Consider the following 24,694-nt stretch of genomic DNA (forward strand, 5'->3'; position numbering starts at 1 on the left):
GAAGTCAAAATATCACTCATCATGGCAAAAACAAAAATCTCACCGTTGAAAAAACAACTCACTTTGCCCCGTCTTGAACTGAGTGCAGCACTGCTACTGAGCCAACTACTGAAACACGTCGCTACAGCTATGAGAATCGAGCACAACCATACATACGCTTATTCAGATTCAAAAATAACCTTAGCCTGGATTCTCGGAGACCCGCTGAAGTGGACAACATTTGTGAAAAACCGAGTCATTGCAATCAACAACAACATAGATACAACATGGTCGTACGTGAACACAAAAGAAAACCCTGCAGATCCAGCATCGAGAGGAGTCACACCTGAGAAATTAAAAGAACATACACTATGGTTTCAAGGCCCAACATTTTTACATCAAAGAGAATGGAGAAGAGAACACTATGAAGTAGAAGATACAGATCTAGAAACAAGAAAATCTATCAAATGCGCAACTACTACCTTGTCAGAGAAGACTCAGAAGACAGAAGATTTCATACTTACAATTTCAAAGAGATATTCATCATTGAGAAAACTCATCTCAGTCATAGCCTACTGTAGAAGATGGCTTATCTTAAAAAACAAACATGTAAAAGAAAACTTACCTCAATATGTAACTCATGATGAGCGAGAAGAAGCACTTACAACATGTATCAAGCTTTCTCAACAACTAGAATTTCCACAAGAAATCGAAGCTCTAAGAAATCACACAACATTGAAGAAAAGAAGTCGTTTACTGTCATTTACGCCTTTTCTCGATGAAAAACAAATCCTGAGAGTTGGAGGAAGATTGAAACATGCAGATTTAGAGTTCCTGAGCAAACATCCAATTATCCTGTCCAAGAACAACGTACTGATACCACTTTTACTTAACGACGCACACAAGAAGACGTTGCATGGAGGCCCTCAACTGATGACTACATATCTTAGAGGAAGATACTGGCTGATTGACGCAGGAAACACTATAAAAACATACGTGAGAAATTGCTTTCCTTGTGCTAAACAAAAAGCAAAGACAGTAACTCAACTGATGGGTGACTTACCTGAGATACGAGTGAAGCCGTCAAGAGCGTTCCTTACAACTGGTGTAGATTTCGCAGGTCCAGTAAACGTGCGCATGAGCCCTGGACGAGGAACAAAGACTTTCAAAGCATATATAAGCATCTTCATCTGCATGGTAACTAAAGCAATACATATAGAATGTGTGAGCAACATGTCTATGGAAGCGTTCATGGCAGCATTTAGAAGATTTACATCACGAAGAGGATTCGTCAAGGAGATGTGGAGTGACCACGGGACTAACTTCATTTCCTCGAGCAAAGAAATACTAGAGACTTGGAGACTTGGCAAGTCAACAATCCCCGTTGAACTAGCAGCCCTACTAGATACAGAAGGCACCAAGTGGAAGTTCATCCCTCCTGGATCACCAAACCATGGCGGATTGTGGGAGGCCGGAGTCAAGAGTATCAAGTTTCATCTTAAGAGAACTCTCGGAGACGCTACACCTACCTTCGAAGAATTTACAACTCTTTTGAACCAGGTCGAGGCTTGTCTGAACTCAAGACCTTTATCACCACTGAGCGATCATCCTGATGACCTAGAGCCGCTGACACCAGCACATTTTCTTGTCGGAGAACCGTTAGTCACCATCCCGGAGAGAGATTTAACACAACATAAGACAAATTCATTATCAAGATGGCAAAACATTCAGAAAATGCTACAAATATTTTGGAGAAAATGGCAAACTGAATTTCTAACAAGATTACAAGAGAGACCGAAGTGGAAAATCAGAAAACAAGAGTTTAACGTCGGAGACCTCATACTAATTAAGGATCATAGATTACCTCCTAGTAAATGGCTACTAGGTAGAGTTGTACAGAAACACCCTGGACAAGACAACGTGACACGAGTCTACGAAGTCCGCACAGCAACTGGAGTGCTAACCCGCTCGATTTCGAAGCTCTGTCCACTACCAGATGTGAGAAGAAAGGATTCTGCTATTCTTTAGGCGGGAGTATGTTGCGGCAAGCAAGAAAGCATACTCAATTTCATGGTAGATGGCGCTGCGCTGCACACATCGCGCGCTACGGGTTTCCTGCGACCTATATAAGCGCGGCCATTGTCAAGCTTTTTATTTTTTGCAATATCCTTCAAAGAAATAACATGTCATGTATACGTGTCTAATTTATTAATAATATAATTGTGTTGCAAATCGGCGTTTCAATTCTTATTTCACGTTATGAGGAACTAGAGTCTACAAGTTAATAATAAAAAAGTTCATTGGTATGAGATGGGATAGAATATATTTGTATCAGTTTTCATTAAAATTTAGTTTAATATGATTAGGCGCATGACGCATGACAATAAACTATAAGTAGGTAGGTATGTACTTATTTTTATTTCGTGGCACTTTCTTGTTTTGTTTGTGTTACGGAATAAAATATGTAAATTTCTATTCTAAGATGTCTTAAATACCTATATACAAATTAAAGGCACCTAATTCTGCCTACTTTTCACGGATATATTACTGTACAGATGCGGGTGAAGCTCGTCACGCAGAAAGGTTTAAACAGTTTAAACCCTAGGATAGGTACTACTTCGAAAATCCACCAGTTGTGGGGAAGGGGAATAATTCAGTTCCAACTCTAAATTAAGATGGACGGACGGGCAAATACGCGGGCACAGTTAGTAGTAAAACAAAATAGAATTAAAAACAAATGGTAGTTGTTCTCTGTTAAAATCTGTAGATTCAATCAAGGTGAAGCGAAACGAGTTGTTGAATATTTCATGTCGGCTTAGATCATTTATATTTTATTCCGGATTATTACCTTCGTTACGGAAAATGGAATCTAGGAGGATTTAAGAATAATTTATTGCGGAATGTATTTAAGTTATACTTATATCTTGTATAAGTAACTTAGATTCGGATGAATGATAAAGTGTGGCAAAGTTAGCCAATGAAAATATGATGTTTATAATAACCCACTCACATTGATCTATCTATTCAAATCTTCTTGGTTAGCTTAGACGGACTTATTTAGGTGCATTTAGATAGGGATAAGTTATATGCGAGTATTTTATACAAGAAGATAATTTTAATTTGTTTATTGTTTCTACTTTTATTGTTCTTGTGTGTTGTGTTTTTATTGTTTAGTGTAAGTTTTGACATTGTAAATCTACTTATATTTTGGATTTGTAAGTATTTATCTACTTACTCTTATTGTAATTGTGTTGACAATCCTTATTGGAGCTATAATTTTATTTTCATCAGTATTGTTATTATTTTCATTTTTATTTTTATTTTGACGATCATGATAGAAATTCTTATATTTTTGACATTAATGCAAACTTATTATGTAAATTGTCTTTCATGAAATAAATCATCTAATCTAATCTAACTTTATTCATGCATCTATAGACCATTGTAGCTCTTTGATTTCTTAACGAATTAAATTGAACCATGATGTGTGTCAAAAATCGTATCATTAAGGACGTATGGATATCAACTGCAGCTGCATTACTGTTGCGGTTTAGAAGCCGCCGTTGTATCTGTCAATTTTCTTAATAGAATGAGTGACGTTAGCCGCCGCATTAATACCGCCATTATGACGTTCACTCATTTTATCTATTGAACTAAAGAAGACCAACGTACTTTGACACCAAGCTGAGTGGAAACCTTTTCAGTGACTTAAAAAAAAAAACCGTTTAAGTGACATGTTTTTGTATAAAAAACGAATGGAATGCGCTCCCGCCATCTGTATTCCCTGATCAATATGACCTCGGTCTCTTTAAAACAAGAGTGAATAGGCTGTTACTGAACCGGTGAGCTCCATTTTAGGCCCTGTCTTCACTTTCCATCAGGTGTGACTAGGGCCAATCGCCGATCAGTCTATAATATAAAAAAAAAATGTTGTTTAAAAACGTTCTGAATAAATTTTATTCTATTCTATTCTTATGTATAGAACCGGCACAGATAATCAGTATTTTGCGCCATGATGTTGTTTTGACATCAAAACATAGAAGCGGAGCGTGAATCTCGCGACCTAAACGCTTAAGCGTCATAAATTTTACGGGCTTTACTCGTACCTCGGCTTTACGGCGCTAAAGACGTTTTGGTCGCGTAGTACAGGTTGTGATTGCAACGATTTCATATTAGGGGTCCGTACCTCAAAAGGAAAAAACGGAACCCTTATAGGATCACTCGTGCGTCTGTCTGTCTGTCCGTCTGTCACAGCCTATTTTCTCCGAAACTACTGGACCAATTAAGTTGAAATTTGGTACACATATGTAAGTTTGTGACCCAAAGGTGGACATGTAATGTAAACAAATTAATTTTACCCACGGGGTCCACTTTTGGGGGTAAATGAGAAAAGTTTGTCAAACTATATCGTGTTACATATCAAATGAAAGAGCTCATTGTGAAAATCTCAAATATTTTTTTTTATAATTTTAAGATAAATAGTTTAGAAGTCATTCAAGAAAATAGGCAAAAAATGACCATTATCCCCCCCCTTTATCTCCGATGGGTCAAAGATTTTGAAAATAATACACACAATAGATCTTTACCTATAGATCACCGGAAAACCTATTAGAAATGTGCAGTCAAGCGTGAGTCGGACTTAATTACTTAGTTTTTGATCCGACCCCTACGGGTTTTTTAAAGACATTTCACATAAAAAATACATTGTTTAAATTGTGTAATGTACGGAACCGTTGGAACGCGAGTCCGACTCGCACTTGGCCGGTTTTATTTATTTTCTTCTTCTATAGTAATTTTATCGAGGAAATTAACAGACACAACAGCATCCGAACGTCTCCCTTATCTTTACAGGCAAGATGTCAACTAAGTATAAGAATTATCTTGTCAAACTCTAGCATGTTTCCCTACAGTTTGCCTTCCTTGTAGTTAGTTGAATGCTCAGTGATCAAGATCGCACAAACTTTATGCCGAATCTTAGTAAACACAAACCTCAGTTCCCTTGTAGTAAACAACACTCCCTTCGTTCCCTAAGTACCCTATTCTGAGCGTTCCTGAGCCATTCAGATAAGGACCGTGCCTTTCTTAGTAGGGGCAGAGTGGGGGGGTTATTGCGAGATGTTTCTGATGAATGCCGAGAAGTCAAATGCTCTGGCAACCAGTATAAGGGCTAATGCAGACTACGGGAATTCAGATTTGACAGTTTACCACTGTTTTGAATAAAGACCTAAATCACAGAATAAGTAATAGTACTATTATCATACAGAACGGCCACGCACCGCCCCGCCCCGACTCGAATTACCTCGCCCCGCGACAGCAGATTGACGAGTGGACGACTGTTTGCCGGCCGCTCAGTACTGTTTTTAAGCAACTTACTCACACAATGACGCATGCCGCGTATACAGACGTGCCGTTCACACATAGAAACGCAAGTGATTTTTGATGTATAGCGTGTCCGCCCTGTGCCTAAATTAAGCGGTAACGCCAGAGACTGCTTATGTCACCAAAGTTAGTTCCACAGTACAAACTTTCGTACATCTTTATATGAAATTCGACTATGTTAAAGAGTCCAAACAATCGAATCGATGCTTTCTCCATTGGACATATTTTAGTTTGGTGTTGAATTCAAAGATGGAATTCTGATACTCTGTGACGGCACTTAGACCACCTTATCCTGGTTCAAGTGAGCATTCGACTCGCTTGCACTCGCAACAACCAAGCGAGAGTGAAAGAGCTAGCACGATTATATTTGATGAAGGGTGCCAAGCAAATTAAGGTTTATGGCTTGAAGCTCGGTACTAAAGTTAATACAGTGGAAGTTTATAGTCTTCTGTGTCGTTTAATATTATAATGGCGGGCCAAGGAAATGCGATACGGCATATTAAAGTTAAGCAATTTAAATGGATTACAGCAGTATATTATTATGGCCTCTCCAAACTTCACTGATATACGCAAGCGATTCGCAATACATTGCGGCTTTGGTCTATCGATGATATTTTGTTTACTATGCTTACATAATGTTAATTCAATTAAACAATAACGGTATCACTTTTAAGAAAAGCCAGTCAATCACGAACATAGAGCAAAGCTAGCAAGAATTTGCATGCAAGTTTTTGCTACCTAGTCTAAACCTCGCTTTACTCTCAACTCGCCCAAAAACCTACCACAATTAGGGTTACCAGACGTCAGGAATTTTGGCCGTTTGTCGGGAATGCAGCTACACGTTCCTGGGCCGGGCGAAAAGCCCGGATATCTGTTCACCAAAATACGTATTTCCGCTTTCCATAATCGACATCGACATGGTCCTCGATCTACCAGACGATATCTTCTGGAAGCACATCCCCACAAAACCGTTGCTTTTATAGTTTGTTTTCGGTATCTCGCAACCAGGTGCTGGAACAATATTTCTCCACCTATTCGTCGTATGAAAACTAAGCATTATTTCAAATTTCATTTAAAGACAACTTTTGGAGAAGCAAAGTTTGGGAGTCCCTCACGGTTACCTGGTTGCTGATTACCGAATTTAGTATTTATTATTACAATTTTTTTTTGTTTGGTCTTAGTAATTAATTAACATGTTGGCGCGCAGGTTTGCTCGGTGTTCCAGCGACGTGAAGTTGACGCTGTTCAAAGCCTACTGCACGTCGCTGTTCACGTGCAGCCTGTGGGCTAACTACACACAGAAAGCATACAATGCACTTCGCGTCCAATACAACAACGCGTTCCGGGCAGTGATGGGGCTGCCTCGCTACTGCAGCGCCTCGGGAATGTTCGCGGCAGCGCACACGGCGTGTTTTCATACCACTATGCGACTGCGCGCCGCGTCCTTGGTCCAGCGGGTGCGAGCCAGCCCCAACACAGTCCTAGCGATGATCGCGGACAGAGTGGACTGTCCTTACATCATGCACTGCTGTGACAGGCATGTAATTAAGACTGGGATAGGATAGGGACTTAGTGTATGCTTTAAATTTATTTTATTGTTTTATTAATAGGTACCAATTTTTCGATTACAATTTCAATTTTAATTTTATATTTGTTTTTATTATTTTTATAACGTGTAAAAACTGATTATGAGCCTTGCAGCTTGAAATAAATGTTTTTTTTTATTTATTTTTTTATTTTTTTTATTTTTTATTTTTTTTAATTATGTATAATTTTTATTTGTTATAACTATACCTAACCTAAGTATTACTTATATGTATGGAACGGTATTTCAATGTATTTTTTCTTTCTATTTCAATTTCGTAAAAATCTGTGTTTCTCTTGTTTGATTTTGTATTATATATCTGTTTTTTTTGTCATTTTATTTTTTGTATTTTCTGTGTGTATTGTGGCAAACAAATAAACGGATTGTCTATCTATCTCTATTTATCATTCAGACAGTCATAAAGCGCTGAATTGATTGATTCAAAAGTCTTTTGTCACAAGTTAGCTAAAAGTTCCAGTTTCTGCAGGATCAATAAAACTGCATGTTTGTTTGTAACTTGTCCAGTGTCTTTTGATATTCTTGACTCTTCCAAAATAAAGTATGATCGGGTTACCTTAACAAGAATTTCGTACATTCAACCGCCTGTTCTTATCTCTATCGAACGATTCCTCTCTCTCTATTGCTGTCCCGCCGATGATACCGGTCATGCCACTGTGCGACCGAGATATGATAGAGACAGGAACAGGGGTCAATGTACGAAATTTTTGCTTGGCATCCTTACTTTAGTGACTAAACCTACAGCTACCAAAATCATATTTACCTGTCGCTGGAGACGAGTATGAGATGCGTGTTCGCGTACTTGGCGCGCCGCTTGCGCACCGCCGACAACGCTGCGCAGAGGCTTGGAGCAAAGGCGCGGCAAGGCGGACACTGTAAAAGAAAATGTGATATCATATCACTTCATCAAAAAATGTGATATCACTAGGTACATAGTATAAAACAAAGTCGCTTTCCGCTGTCTGTCCGTCTGTCCCTATGTATGTTTAGATCTTTAAAACTGCGCAACGGATTTTGATGCAGTTTTTTTAATAGATAGAGTGATTCAAGAGGAAGGTGTGTATGTAAAATTTGTACTGATTTTGTGTAAATTAGTTGAACTACCCGGGCGAAGCCGGGTGGTCGCTAGTTATAAATATATCGAAAGTGAAAAGTGAGCATTTGAGCAAAACGAAACAAGTTCCTGCAGCTATAAAGGCGATCAGCAAATAGTAAATAAATAAATATTATAGGACATTCTTATACAGATTGACTAAGTCCCACAGTAAGCTCAAGAATAAGAAAAATAGAAGAATAGTGTATTAGCAGTATTTGCTAACGACGATTATGGAGTTTGGTTAAAACTCCGCTTAAGTTACTTTATAGACAGATCAAGCCCGGCAGATATCTAATTTGTAAGTAGAGATACTCTACAGGTGGGTCAATGATAATGTCGTCAGCGAGTTACTCCACCATCTTTATATGTTGAGTTCGACTAACACAGAAGTAGAGCTACTTTACAGACAGCACTATTATGCAACTAAGTAACTCCACTTACCCAATGAGCAGCAAAATAGAACACCCTCACAGCATCCCCCAGATCCTCATAGGCTTTACTCCCATCAGGTTCTTGAAGCTGAACTCCTCTTAGGACTTCATGTAAAGGCGGCGCTGGCCAGGGGAAGCTGGAGGCGGTTGGATCTGCTAGCAGGGCAGCACGGACTGGGCGCCCTCGTATGATGAGGGTGGGGACGCCTACTGCGATGCTGTATTTTTGGGTGAGGCGCCGCTGTAAAGAAAATTGAGGGTTTAAGATGGAGTTAATTGTGTCAATGTGGGAAAAATCGGCAAATAAAATTTAAAATTTATTGCGGAGACTTTTGTATTTGTATGGGTACATCGCTCAGAAAGGAAGACCGCGAAATCGGCAAAATCCGATAGAAAAAAACCTTTATGTCTGCGCAATAGCACTACAGCCTGGTGACAAACAGACAGATAGACGGACAGACAAACGGACAGAGGAATCTTAGTAATAGGGTCTCGTTTTTACCCTTTGGGTACGGAACCCTAAAAATACCATCAGCTGTCTGTATACATATACTGCTCCGTACTTATCTATCAATCAATGTTACGAAAACTCGGTAAAAACAGCAACACTATTAACTGTCCATCGGTGGACTTTATTACAAAAGACATAAGGTCCACGGTCCACCTATGACAGGTAACAGTGTGGCCCAGTGTGGGCGATGGTACAAGGAAGTCCCCGAAGCAATTCCCGCTATCAGAAATTGCAAACCTAAGCGCGCGATTACACCCTGAATGTGTCAAGCAGAACAAAACGCCTTTACGACATTTTTGTAGCGTTCGTCAATTATGAAAGGACGTATATGCCATTGACAAGTGACATAAGCGCCGTGAGCCCGATTCAGTAAAAATTTCATATAGGCGTGAATTACGCGTTCGCGTTAAGTGTCATTTTGTAGGGGATTTTGAGTTTCCAAAACATGCAATATAAAATCCATACAAAAATAGACATAACGCAAACGCGAACGCACGTCACGCTATCGAATGAAATTTACACTAGGGATTCAGAACAAAACGCCTTTACGACATTTTTGTAGCGTTCGTCAATTATGAAAAGACGTATGTATATAGTACATGCCATTGATAACATAAGCACCGTGAACCCGATTCAGCTTGTAAAATTGTTATGGTTTTTAAATCGTTTTGATACGACGGTTTTTAAGGGGCCCACTGACTATCAGTCGGCCGGACGATATCGGCCTGTCAGTTAGAAAAAAGATCTGACAGTTCCGAACAACTGACAGGCCGATATCGTTCGGCGGACTGATACTCAGTGGGCCCCATTAGACACCGAAATTTTTGAAACCACACACACACGGAGAATTTAATTGAAACCAGTCAAGGCAAGTTTTGTGGCTCTTCGGCATTCCTAAAACTGATGATTTCTATTATTTTCTACTGTGGTTGGCTTACTTCAAAAGTTTTCGGACCCTGACCAAGACGATTGTCAAGGTCGTATCAAAACCAGTTCATAATCATAACAAATTGTAAAATCTAATCTTACGAGTATTTTAAAGGCACTTACGTAATTTTAAAGTTTAGATCGATTTTCCTATAACAGCACATTTTGAGTTACGCCATTTTAGTACAAAGCGTCATTTGTGTATAGAAATAAAAAGACGTATACGCCGTTGAAAATCTATGGACTTATAGCCGTTCTAAAATTATGTGTTTAGCTATTTATTATGCTGTACGTAACGTAGCGTAGTTCTGGAGTTACGTGATCCTCATAACCGTTCAAGCGAAATATTTTGTTTGTGGAACACACTGGGTGACAGCGGCGACGTGCTCAGAAATCGAGTAAACGGTAATTGAGCGTGTACATGTTAGTTTTACCCGACGTATTGTAGGAAGGTTTTTTTTTACAAGCTTATGTTTATTAACTAGCAATGCACATATGTATGGATCAAATCTTTACTAAAACTGGGTAAAAACGGGACCCTATTATACTAAGAATCCACTGTCCGCCTGTTCTAGAGCATGGATACCAGTATTCGATAATATCGAAATTTAGATAATATCGGACGAAATTCCGATATTCTATTATCGATATTACATTATCGCTATAACAACAAATACTTACTAAAAAGTACGGAACCCTCGGTGGGCGAGTCCAACTCGCACTTGTCCGGTTTTTTCATTAAAATTTAATTGTGGCCTTTTTCTATATAATACTTAATTCACGCTAAAACCATTTAGGTAGATTGTCGCAAAAGGTCTACATCTTAAAATTATGTTCTATATCACAGTAATATTATTATAGGTAGTTATAGGTATAGCTCTCTCGCAACCAGCAGGCGTAAATATTATTGTGTACACGTGTCAGAAAGTCAGAATGTTTACCGCACGCCAGACGTGAGGGAGACAGAAGGCATAATACTCATAATGTGGAGGGGAAATTCTCGTGCGTAAGTTAATTTGTACTTGTTTGCAAGTAAACGCACCTAGCGTTTCAAGTTCTGGGTGATTTTAATATCTCCATACGCTGATATGTAAAAATGGTGATAAAAAACATCTATCCATTAGATAACATCGATATACCTGCCTAGCTCGCTGAAATATATGAAACCTAGTAAAAAATGTTCATTACCTACATTTTTCCCTCTACCTGCTAGTGTGGCCAGACATACAGAACTAAATCATTCTGTATTTTAGTAAAATACTGTCAGTTTTATAAGTCTAGTGACACTCTAGTGAAATACTGTCACATTGCAAAACCATCCAATATGGCAATGTTTGACAGACATTTATCTTGGCATCATGGAGACTGTATAAAGGAGCCAAATCTCTATGTATGAAAAGTGTCCATCAAAAAATAGTAATTTGGTCGGGTTATTTGTTGCCTTATATGGTTCATGTTATACTCATGTCCCAGAGCCTAACTAGCGCCACCGGAGAGATTAGGAACTATTATTTAAAGCTTAACGCGGTCACTTTTACAACAATTCTGCCATAAGAGATTGCGATCCTTTCTATACCATCCATACTTGGCATATTAAAAATACCTTCTACAGTGCTCAAAGTTTGATTTCAATAGGTATCTTTCAATATTGTCTGAAAACAATTCGACACAATTAGCCTCATGCATGAAGTTTATATTTGAATTAAATATTTTTTATTCGGATATTTGTTACCGTTATATCATGTTACAAATGCATTTCCGTTATTAAATTATCATTTAATTTCTTAAAATAATGAATAAAAAGTACAAAAATTTGCCCGCGAAAAGCTAGTGAGCGAAACGCGCAAAATGTCACGTGACGTCACGCGTTCGACAGATTAGTTCACGTTCACATAAGTGTCATTAGTAGCAAACGTCAGTTGGACCGTCCAACGTGTGACGTCATCACGCTCTGTCGAATTCGCGCCAAAAATTATGAGCGTTTCAACCACTCAAAATTTTTCAACATTTTAAATATTTTTTAATAAAATAATGTGAAGGTTTACAAAAATATTTTTATTTTTTCCGAACGATATAAATTATGATTACAAAATTTAAAAAAAACATGCATGGAGCTAATTGAAGACAATACGAATAAGATGGTCTTTCGCTATAACAGGTGACCTTTTAGTTCGCTTTCCTCTCCTAGGCCTTTAACCGCATGACCTAACCTTATTGTTGTGTGATTGTGTATTGTTCTATTTTCCTTCACCTTCTACCGTGAGAACGAAGAGCAAATATAAAGAAAAATGTATGTGCGAATTTTTGCCACACTGTATACATAGTTCGGTAGAGTATGTCATTGAACGCAATGAAAACAATACAAAGCGGTTTAAAACTGTACAATCCTTATACTTATTTTAATAAATAAAAGAGACAGTGAAACAGAATGCTGCTAAATCTCTTAAGTATTTAGGTACTTTGTAATCAGTGGCGTAGTAGGCGTGGGCGAATGGGGCCTTCGCCCAAGGCCTCGCACTTAGGGGGGCCTCGCAAAGCCAATCTTTTTATTACCTCGGGAAAACACAAAAAGGGCCTCTCAGATGTGGTATTTGCCCACGGCTAGATTGGTTCACACTACGCCACTGCTTGTAATATTACAAATGCGAAAATAGCTTTTAGTCCCGAGGAAAGACATAATATGATAGTTTCTGCCCTCAATCGCAAAACGTCAACTTTCGTCGGTGCGCTAAATATGTTGCCGCTTTCGGTCGGCCGGTTCGTCGGAAAGAAAATAGTATACACACCTCGGCAAATTAACAAGAAAGCCTCAGATCACACGTTTGTCGACTTCGGCTTCGCCTCGGCCGACAAATATAGTGTTCTGGGAAATTTCTTAACGAAAATTACTACTACAAATACTATTTCATCACGAAAATTGCCCTCTGCATGGAAACTTGTTTGCAGGGGGGGGGGTCGTCTTATCTCTGCAGCTTTAATTACTGTACATAAATAATATAGCCTATTGCTTGAAATTAAATAGCCCTGAAACGGCATAAAAAAATAGCATTACGATTTAACTCAATGCAAAAAAAGAATCACCCTAAAACTAGGGTGCATTAATTCTCCTGGCAATCCTATCTACAATAAAACGTATGCCTTATTACAAATAAATTAAGTTTAAATTCGTATAGATTTTATTGACCACGACGTCCTCAACACCGTCACTTGTTTTGTTATTTTGGTTTGACGCAAACCAGACGCGATAGCTTTTACAAGTAGACGTTAATACCCTATACATGGTAAACATGTGGATGGAAAGGAGAAATGGGATGGAAATAAATAAAAACAACAAGCCATTTATACTTAATTAAATAAATACATTCCTTGAAGGCATTGAAACTTTTTCAAAAATTAAAATATCTCCTCACCCGTTCCACTGGTGACCGCAGGGCTTTCTCGTTCCTTGCTCAGCGCATTGACATTGCCATCCAGCGAGGAAACGCGGCCAGTCTTGTGGGCACACTCCTCAGTGCCAGCGGCATAGGGTAGACATATCATTTAGACCCCATAGGTTAAAAGGTATAAGTGTGTGATTATTGAGACTTTCAAATAGAGGTCTGTCAAATACACTCATGAAATTTCTAAGGTTTGGTCACGATTGGAATATCTCTTTAATAAATCAGACATTACTCCATGTTGGCACAAAATTCCATTTTGCTATAACCTGCATTATGTGCTACCTGTTCTTTTGCCATTATGTTTTGCGACTCTTCTAACGCACATAGTATACATACTATCATACACGTATCTGTCTGTCTGTACGCACAATGACAAGCAATCAGGCTAAAAGCCCGGCTCGAGATATCGGCGCCGTTCACGTCAACCTATCGTGTGTACCGATCTCATGTGATGTGTTTATCCAGAGAGAGTGCGATAATATGCGACTCCTGTGACATGTGTCATATATGAGATTATCTGTGGGAACGGACACTGACAAACATGGCGTCAAGGAATACATTTTCATGATCAAAAAATTGTTGGCCTTTGTATAGAGGTTTGACCAACTTAGACGACCTAGACATAAAAAAATCCCGTCAAAAAATGTTTCTTCTACTTTATAAGAATACGATAGGTACCGAATGGGTATGCCCTTAAACGGATCCTCACTATTTTTAGTTACACCTTGTATAAATACAATACAAATACAATACCTCAATAATAGAAAACGGTACAAATCACTAACTAAATAAAAAAATATTCGATTATTTTCAGTGAAGTCGGCGCGGTTTATAATCCAAATAGCATGCTTTGAAATTCATAATAACCATGTGAAATTGAAATTAAATTCTAATTCCACTAAATAAATTTGATAGTTACGGAAAAAGCAAGCAAGTAACAATTAAATGAATAAATATTTCTATATTCAGACACAGTATTCCAAATTATGAATTACATTTGTTAAAAACGAACTTAAGTATCTATAAAATAAAACTAAATTAATACTAAAAACTAAAATACATCTAGAAAATGTGGCCCCTTTGGCATGGTGCCGAGGATGCTGGCAACATTTCCCCGCTGTATTGCGATGCTATAACGTTGCGCGAGAAAGCTGCCAGTTCTTAATTCGGTCGCCAGTGAAGTCGACTAGTCTTTTGGATAGCTCTTTAAAAAGCTGTAGAGCATAAGGACCCCACAGGCCAAGGGTCTCAACCCCAAAGGACATGAAGAAGGGTAGGCCAAGACCCCTGTATTTGTGAATCTTGAGATTTTCGGCCGCTTTAGCCGCCGCACCTACTTGATTACTGGTTCCGGTGAGGTGGGAAGGAGCCAGTGTGTCTACACATGTAGCGTCCCACACTAGCACCCTTCCCAAACTTCACGCAACCAAGGACATACCGTCCGGTCTCTTGCCGTCGTCCCTGGCAATGCCAGTTGGCTCCAGCAAAGCTGGCACGTTGACGGTTAGAGACCGACGGATTATGTCATTCGGTGCGGCGTGTCTCGAGAAGCGGCCAGCACTTTTCTGGCAGACCCGTGGTGTCCTAATCCGTCGACTTCACTGCCGCAGGACTCGGCAGACGGACTCCAAGTCGAAGACAGGTCGCGATGCGGAGTGTCCGGCGTGAGGAAGGTTCCGGTGTTTGGTGAAGGATATGCCCGGAGCCACTCACCGGACTCCCTCGATGGCACGTTTACGACCCGTATTTCGGCTTCGTAGAGAATTTACAGAAAAGACTAATAAAATATTTTTACACTTAATTACCTAATTTAAAAAATAAACATCCCCTCAATTGGGAAAATTAGATCTCAAATCTCAAATTAATGGGATAGGTCACAGACAGGTAGCGGTTGGTTCTGTAAATTGGTATGGACGTGGGGTACCTTTTCTCTGCAGCTGACTGTACTATGAATAAATTTTTAATTTAAAACAACAAACAGCATTTTGAATCCAAAAAGTCACACTGCAACCGACCGAGGGAAGCAACCGTTTGTCATATATGCGGAAATTGTAAAATTGTATGGAAGGGTAACAAATGTTGTGAGCATATTTAAAAAACATGACCAGGAAATTTTTTGAACGAAAACAATTCCACTCTCAACTCCACGTTTACGCACTGAGGAACAATAAAAATCTAAATTGCACGAACCGACCTAATATCAGAACAAAACATGGCCCCGGCGAAAAAAATTAAAAAGTTACTTTATGCTCTAGGGTGGGCGGGGAGGCGACCATAGAGCTAGAGCTGTAGAAAAAGCTGAAAGACTAATTATAGACCAGTTAAAATTGAGCGAGTCTTCCCAGGATTGAGACCGAACAGAAAGACTGAATGAAAACAATTCTTAAAAAAACACTAATATTATTTATTCAACTTTCCACCTAAGAATATAAAATACGTAAGGCAATATTCATCTCCTACTTACGGTTTTAAAAGGTGAATGGTGAATGTAAATTAATAAGAAGAAATGTTGATAATATGATTTTCGGTTATATAAATCCATAGATTTTTACCTAAATAAATTGAAAAAAAAAAAAAAAAAATTAATGTTGTTCTCTATAGAGAAGTTCAGTTACAAAGTGATCCTTCCTATACTGGTTATATATGAATTGGAATGATGGTAAAAATAAATTTTTCATTTCTCAAGCTCTGAAAGAGGGTCATTGTTGTTCTAAAAGGTGCGCAGAAAATGATACGTGTCTGCACTAGAGCATTTTACGTTCGAAGTACGACTTTTTTAATTTTTTTACGATACGCAATTGAAATTTGAGTTTAAATGGATTTGTAATAAATTTTTCATTTTGATATTTGACTCTCCATTCCATAAATAACGATACTTTTGTCTGAATTGTTAATTGAAAGTACCCTCAAGAAATACTATAAAAATGTATACTTAGTCATGTTTAAAAAAAAAACACATGTATTTTACTTTCCTCGTATTCGAAATGAAAAGTAGAGTGAATAACTCGGGTGAAAGGCATCATTTCTGCCTCGGACTATTAGCGCTCTCACTGCGTTCGAGCACCAAAATACCTCAGCAGAAATTAGTGCCTTTCATCCCTTGGTTAACAATCTACTAATGAGTATGGTAAAACGGTAATCTTTCAGAAGTGTGTGGTGGTCAAAATTCGTGGATTCAAAACTCGCTTGTACTGCATAGAGCAGAAAAAATCGTTCTCGAAAGATATGCAAATAATTTGGTTAGGATTATTATCATATGCAGACAATAAGAGGCTAATATACTCTTTTGGATGGCGCATCTATCAGACCTAATTCCACAGCCCACCCTGTGAAACAAGGGAGGGTATCGTCTGGTTCACTTTCGCTAGCGCCTGTCGGAAGCGCTTGAGCCAACGCACTGAGGTTGTGAGCCGGTAGCGAATGGCACTCGAAATTGATTGCAAAAGTGGGAAGTGTTTTTCAACGTTTTTTACAATCTAACAAAGGATGGGCTGTAAGATAGGAAATAATGCGATCCAAATGGCCAGAGAGCCTACCGTCAACATCGAAAAATCTAAAATCGTTACGTCTCTCTGTCATTCTTGCTTATTTTCATCTAGGATCGGCGAGCCAATTTAATTATATTGTGCGAAAAATTGTCCCGTCTAGTGTCCACAAGACCAAATTTCCATAAAATTTACCAATATAAAATTGAATAAGAGAAAAGGACTTGAATTGCTAATCCCACTACGCAGCGAAATTGAATCGGCGCGCGGGACGCGCGGGGAGTTTAGCGTCCGTGGTGTAGGTTCTCACGGGCCCCGCCACTTCTTTCTGTACTATTATTGTGTGACCACGTAAAATATATAGTTAGTAATTCTGATTTTTAATGTGTCACCACCTAGTCTTCTAGACCTTGAGCGTGCGACAACATCAAGACCACAAGTCGCAAGTTCGCAACACTACGTGACACTACGAACATCGGGGCAAAAAGTACACTTCATGGAATCATCATATTTAGTGTTCGTGCCCCAAGGAAAATAAACTATGTTCTTCTTACTTGATATCACTATAATTCATTTTATAAATAAATATTTAAACACTATAATTCTAGCAGGAGTCCGTCTAAGATTTATAACTTAGGTCTTAGAAATAAATTAAATACTCGTTTATAAAATAAATAAAATAAAATAAAATAAATAAAGTTTTATTTCAGGCAACACGTACAGTTGTACACCCATATCAACATATATACAATTTAAAGTTTATGCTTAAAAAATAACTTAATCTTTTTTTTTTTTCTTTATAAGAAACAAATAGTTTCGTGTATGTAATTAGGTACAAGGGTAGTTAGTAATATTGTAGACTTACAGTTTCCTTAATTAAATTTATGTAAACCTAAACATTAAAACATTTAATTTGAAAGTATTTATATTATATGAGTAACACAGATAACACACTGTGAGGGAGTGCCATAACAACATCATATTTTCATAGAAATTTGACAATAATGATGACATACCACTCACTGCCATTTCATTGCAAATGCCATACAGTTAGCCAGGTCCGACTCTACACATTTTCATTTGTCCCTTGGTTAAATTTGCGTGAGTTTACGTGAATTACCCCCTCCCCCCCTATTTTCCACTTAGAAGCCCGGCAACACCCGCGTTACTTTCCTGCTTTAAAACGCAGCATACTTTACTTCCCTGCGTATAATATACACAATACTTACATTAATGCCAGTACCTACTTTGAATAAGCTCTGAATACCGCAAAGTCCGCAAACGTCGAATTTAGGCAGATAGCGAAATTTCGATTTTCAATGTTCGCGGTAGACCTTGTTAGACTCCACTGTCCGTCTGTCTGTCACCAGGCAGTATCTCATGAACCGTGATAGCTATAAGCAGTTGAAATTTTCACAGATAGTATTTCTGCTGCCGCTATAACAACAAATACTAAAAAGTACGGAACCCTCGGTGGGCGAGTCCAGCTCGCATTTGTTCGGTTTTTTTCATTACAGGGTGGCCCAAAAATTCGTTGATAATTTTTTTAACCCTTAATTTGGGAGCAAAAAGTCTAGGTAGTGAGTTCAAGCGTCCTCGAAATTCGATAGTTGTAATGATTCTGGTTAAGGCTGTTCCATCGGTTTGGCGCTGTCTTTGTCACATTTCGCAAGAAAGAATGGGAAAGAACATACGCGCCAAGTGTCAATTTTGATCGAATTTTGTCGGTTTTTATTTATTTTAAAAACGTTACCTTACAATATCGAAATTCTAAAGCTATGAAATTACTATTTATGTTAAGATTGTTTTTTCTTCTTTTTTTGTTTATAGCATCACATAATAAGTAACCGAGTAAAGTAGGATTAAAAGTCCGAGTTAGAGGTTACTTTGGGAATTAATTGTATCGAGCGAAGTGTCATAATTCGTGTATCGGAAGCTATGTTGTTAAAGATAATATAGTCAAGAACTACATATATTTTTTCCACGTCTACGAATATCAAAGCCTCTTAGAAAAACATGATCATATAAGAAGATTTTTCGCCTTCTGGCTCAGGGAACATGAACCGAGAACAACCTTGAAACATGAAGATATTATATTGTTTTGCTTTGATGACAGTTTTATACTTTCATCAAAGCAAAACTCCTTCTTCTTCTTTTGTCGCGACCTTTTCCCATCTACTTGGGGTCGGCCCTCCTTATCCTTCTCTTCCACTGTGCTCGGTCTTGAGCTGTGCTAGCCAGTGTTGCCAGATCGTCCCAAATAGGACGATTTTCCGTCCTTTTTAATGCCACACCGTCCTTTTGTCGTCCTTTTCAAACTACCGTCCCTTTTGGGCATCAAGCGTCCAGTATAAAAGATTTTGAAAATCTTTACCAAAATACCGTCCATCGACGGTAAATATCGAGTACCTAAGTAGCATTTGCCTATGTGTTCGTCTATACATCGATCATTTGCCTGTTTTGAAGAAGCCTGATGTACTAACGACACACTAACATTGATAGTTTTGACTATTATCATTGATCGCAGGTACATAAATTATGATAAAAATGTTCCAACTTTGTTTTCATCCCATTGTGATAAAAACCGTCCCTTTTTAGATTACATATCGTCCGAGACTGGGAATACGGGCTGGTAACACTGGTGCTGGCATCCAATCCTAATTGTTTTAGGTCTTTCTCGACCGTCGTAAGCCAAGTGGCGGGTGGCCTTCCAGGTCCCCGTTTCGTCGTTGGCAAATCTAGGGCTAGCCTTATATGGTCCTCTGGCCGTTTTTGGATATGCGTACCAGCGGAGGCGGTTTTCTTTAACTTTTTCTGTGATAGACAGAACCTTAAAACTTCCACTGACAAACAAGGAAATCAATAAACAATATACGAAGCGAAATAAACTACTGTTTAAACTACGTTAACTGTGGCTAGGTCGACGCTTGCTGTAGGGCTCTTCCTTAATGCAGCCCTTTCACTGCGTTCTAAGGAGAAAAGATACCCGTTGCCCGTTAAGTCGTTGAGTTAAGGTTCAAAATCGTATTCGTAAACGTAGCTAAAGCTAAACAGCGAACCCAGTATGCATACATTATGTACCTTAAGCCGGTGAGGTAAGGTCTGAAATTGTGTATGTTAAACTGAAGCTAAACACCGAATACGTTTTGCAAAAATACAAGGAAATGTTTGTAAATTCTGTTCAAAGTTTGAAGTGTGTTGTGTTGCCGTATGTGATGCTGATGTAAAAAGCTACTAGCAAAGATAAAGGCATACTAAAATGCGTAAACTATAGTTATAGTTATTTGTGCAACAAAGAGAGGAAAGTTGGTTTTTCTTGCGAGTGTTGATTTTGAGTCCCGAGAAAGCGAAAGAATCTTGAGCGTAGCGAGGGACTCAAAAACACGAGATGTAAAATAACTTTGCTCTCGTTGACACATATAATTTTTCACCTCAGTAGTGAGAACATATTAAAGTTTAAAATGTATTTCGAATTGCACATACAGAGAGAATAATACAGAGAAACAAACAAACAAAAAAAAAAAAACAAAAAACGAATTTGTAATAGAAGTATGAAGTGGCAGTTCATGGCCTTCACTAAATTAAAAAGCTACTTTGTTTCACTCCCTGGAGTGAGGAAAGTCGCACTTTCGCCACTCCCTGGAGTGACGAAAGTAGGCTTGTTCGAGCTGCTGGCATAATACTATTACTTATTCTGTGACAAAAGGATTCAAGTATCATGACCTTTAGTGTCGTACTATAATTACGTCACAGTGTTGTCAGCATAGCAAAATCTGCAAAATCCGTAAAATAGCACCGGCACGCCCTCAAATCCTACGACGCTTCTTTTTCCGCACAGACTTCTATAAAAAACCGGCCAAGTGCGAGTCTGACTCGCGCACAAAGGGTTCCGTACCATTACTTTTATATAATGCATATGTAAGGTCATATTTTGAATACGCATCTACAGTTTGGAGTCCCAACTATTTAGTGCACATTAATTCATTAGAAAGTGTTCAAAAAAAGTTTCTTAATCGTATGAAGTATAAATTCAAATCTTTTAAGCCCGAGAATTTTGAGTCCTTGCAAGTGAGAAGAGAAAAGCGGGATGTAATTTTCTTGTACAAAATATTAAATAATTTAATTGATTCAGAAGAACTCAGCAAGGTGTCATTTAGATGTCCTACGTATCGTACACGGTCCACCGCTTTACTATCAGTTCCATTCACTCGCAAAAAATATGTAAACAACAAATTTTTAGCAAGAGCATGCAATATATACAATAAGAAATATTCACACATTGATTTGTTCCAGCATAGGTGTAATAGATTTGTTTCTGTCATCAAACAAAATAAAAATATATAATAAATGGCAAATTTCGTTAACTCGTAGCTAGTAATAAAATTGTAATCTTGTGTTGTATTGTTATGATTATTATTGTAATTGTACCTATTTGATTTCAAATTCTAAATTGAAAATTGTGCTTGTTATTTTCCAAATTCTAAATTATTATTATTACACAATGTTATTGTTAAATTCAACTTTAAATTCAAAATACCTAATAATTGTACTTTTTTTTTCGGAGCAAAGGAATTTTGTATTAACTATAAGTGGAAACTCTTTTGGCCTATGTTCTTACTATATCTTTTACCTTATTGTATTATTATGTGCTGTATGTTTCCCAAATATATAAATAAAATAAAAAATAAATTACGCAAAAAACGGCAAAAAATCACGTTTGTTGTATGGAAGCCCCACTTAGATATTTATTTTATTCTGTTTTTAGTATTTGTTATAGCGGCAACAGAAATACATCATCTGCTATAATTTCAGCTGTCTAGCTATCACGGTTCATAAGATACAGCCTGGTGACAGACGGACAAACAGCGGAGTCTTACTAATAGGGTCCCGTTTTTACCCTTTGGATACGGAACCCTAAAACTACAATGTTGCGTTAGCCCCTATGGCCCCTAAGTGTGGCCGATGGTAATTACTTTAGCTTACGCCAGTGCAGCCAACCGTATCGCTCCCATAAACTGTAACGTCCAGGGTTCCATAATCCGTAAGTAATTTACCCTGGTCACCCGTCTGGAACAATCTTATTACAGGTATATTCCTATCTAAAGATAAAAGGACATTCAAATATGAGCTCTATCCTGTAGTTGTTACGGTTGCTTTTGAATCGAAACAAATAAGAGAGATAAGAGTTTTGAAAGTAAAGAATACATGCGTCTGGTACAATCAGCCTAAAATTGTGAACGTTTATTTGATAATCATAACGCATTTAGAAATTAACTCTAACTCATAGCGCATACGGTTTACTTTGCCTTAAGCTAATTGGAAGAGATAGGAGGTTTGTAAATTATTAAGATGTCTAAACGTCCATCGTAAGTTTTGAAAAGGCTTCTCAAGCCTAAGCCGTTAATAGCATTTAAGATGTTTTGGAAGTAAAATGAACTTGCGCGGTGAAGCATATACATAGTCCAGTATTGCGTTCCCTTAGTTATATCACCCTTACGAAAACCAATTATGTTAGCTCCTTATAAAATATAAAACTTATGCTCGAGTGTTTTCTAAATAAACAAATTGGGGCAATTAAGTTTTATTTATTTTATAACACTTGGGTTTTTTCACCTAGGTTATACGTATTATAAGAACCGAAAGTTTGTGATTATTGTGTTGTATTAGAATTAATGTTCTAAGATATTGTTTTATAATTCTTGAAATAAATAAATTTCGGATTTAGATTTAGATTTATTTATTTCAGGATAAAAATTACACTATAAATTTGCATCAATGTCAAAATTATGCTTATCTTCTTATCATGATCGTCAAACGTTACATACTAAAAATATAAAATAAATAAAATATAAATTAAAATATTTTTTTAATTAGGAGATGGCGGGACGACTTGGACGCATTCTACCCCAAATGGTGGGAAAATGGCGATGACAGGGTCGAGTGGAGAAAACGAGGGGAGGCCTTTGCCCAGCAGTGGGACACCAAAATAGGCTAATATAAAAAAAAAATCTCCCAATAAGGATCGTCATAAAAGTATGTATAAATAAAATCATAACCTAAGAAAAACCGGCCAAGTGCGAGTCGGACTCGCCCACCGAGGGTTCCGTACTTTTTAGTATTTGTTGTTATAGCGGCAACAGAAATACATCATCTGAAAATTTCAACTGTCTAGCTATCACGGTTTATGAGATACAGCCTGGTGACAGACAGACAGACGGACAGCGGAGTCTTAGTAATAGGGTCCCGTTTTTACCCTTGGGGTATGGAACCCTAAAAAAAATGACAACATATTGTACCTATATCACATTTATTTAAATACAACCTACTTATGAAAACAATTTTCTTGATCCGAATCATCATTTTCCTCCGCTTTCCAGGCAATGAAAGCGTAAAGAAAACAAGGGAACCAGAATGCGTAATCTATTGTCTATGCCCCATTGTGAGGACAATACGAAATCCAAGCATTTCATTACCCCATTTACCCTGAATTACCCTCGTTTTTCCTGGGACGCGACTTGAATTTCCTTATGGTTTTGTCACTTTAAAACCTATGCTGCGCCATCTGTAAAATATTTCAACCTACCAATCCCAATTTAACAATCAAAGAATATTCAAGCTTTGCTTCCCACTTAATTGTCTAAAACTGAATTATGCGTATAGTAGGTTCCCATTAAGTGACATCGTCACTGAGTGACGAAACCCCAGCCTTTAAAAAAATAGAAAAAAAAGGTTCCCATTATGTTTATGTATGTTAATATTATAATTACCCCGAACCTGGGCTGGGCTGGGCGTTGTATACAACCGCGAAAATCGAAGTCGCATCGCATTTTTCCCTGTCACTCTAATTACACCTTCATTGGAGTAAAAGAGAAAGATCCCCTCAATTTGCGAATTTCGGTTTTCGCGGTAGCCCCTCTGCCCCGAACAGCCGAACCCTCGCACGCTGGCAACACCGGACTGACAGATGGCGCCATTAATCTACCCTCAGGTGCTTTTAGTTTATTGATGTTAAATATAAATTACCTTGTCGGTGAACGCATTATTCATTATTCAATGGGTATAGGGTGTCCCAGCGGTTCCGGTAGCTATCTTATAGCCCTCGTTGTTTTATGGGATACAATTCATACAATAGCACATTGTGCAATTTGTGCAACGTGGGGGGTAAGTGTAAATGTGCAAATGAGGTCTTTAGATGCACGACAGCCGCAGGCTGGAGGTATTTCGCCATCGTCTCCTACCTATGATGCCACCCGGTCGGTGATAAGACTGATAAGGACAAAGCATGGCACTACTTTCTCTTTCCTCTTATAGGAATCGCAATAAGATTATCTTTCTCTATCAAAGAGTGTCAGGCCCTTGTGTCAAGAGGTTGGCAACCCTACATTACCTGTTTTTGCAAAAGTCGACTAATTAAGCTCGCTTAATTAGCAACATAAAAGGTATTTACCAAACCTCATTTCCCCTATGTCCAAGTTGCGAACGTCCTTTGTCCAGCACACAATAGCTCAGCTGAGCTATGCTCAATGTTCAATGCTCAATGCTCGACGCTCAATGTTCAATAATAGGGTATTTGACTACTAGACAAATCAATTTATTCTCCTGGCAACACTGAAGAACTTGAATTTCCTCGTGGTTTTGTCCACGCCTGCGTTGCCGATCACGATCTATGCATGGACATGGACTTTCTATTTACTGTTTTTTTTATTTATTGTGACGTTATAATGTAAGTTTCATAAAATAAATATCATCTCTTTTTAGGATTCCGTACCCAAAGGGTAAAAACGGGATCCTATTACTAAGACTCCGCTGTCTGTCCGTCTGTCACCAGGCAGTATCTCATTAA

At 38.1% G+C, this 24,694-nt stretch overlaps 1 protein-coding gene across 1 annotated transcript in view; it reads right to left on the reverse strand.

The window, feature by feature from the left end:
• The window catches only part of LOC134749929 (nucleoredoxin-like), a 52,118-nt gene that overhangs the window by 17,274 nt on the left and 10,150 nt on the right, over positions 1-24,694 (reverse strand). Inside the window, exons 2-3 of the mRNA XM_063684950.1 lie at positions 8,499-8,729; positions 7,725-7,834 (exon numbers count right to left, since the gene is read on the reverse strand). Coding sequence (XP_063541020.1) covers positions 7,725-7,834; positions 8,499-8,729 — 341 coding nt within the window. The remainder of the gene's footprint in view (positions 1-7,724; positions 7,835-8,498; positions 8,730-24,694) is intronic.

This window comes from Cydia strobilella, chromosome 19 (genome assembly GCF_947568885.1).
Source record: "Cydia strobilella chromosome 19, ilCydStro3.1, whole genome shotgun sequence".
Taxonomy (NCBI): domain Eukaryota; kingdom Metazoa; phylum Arthropoda; class Insecta; order Lepidoptera; family Tortricidae; genus Cydia; species Cydia strobilella.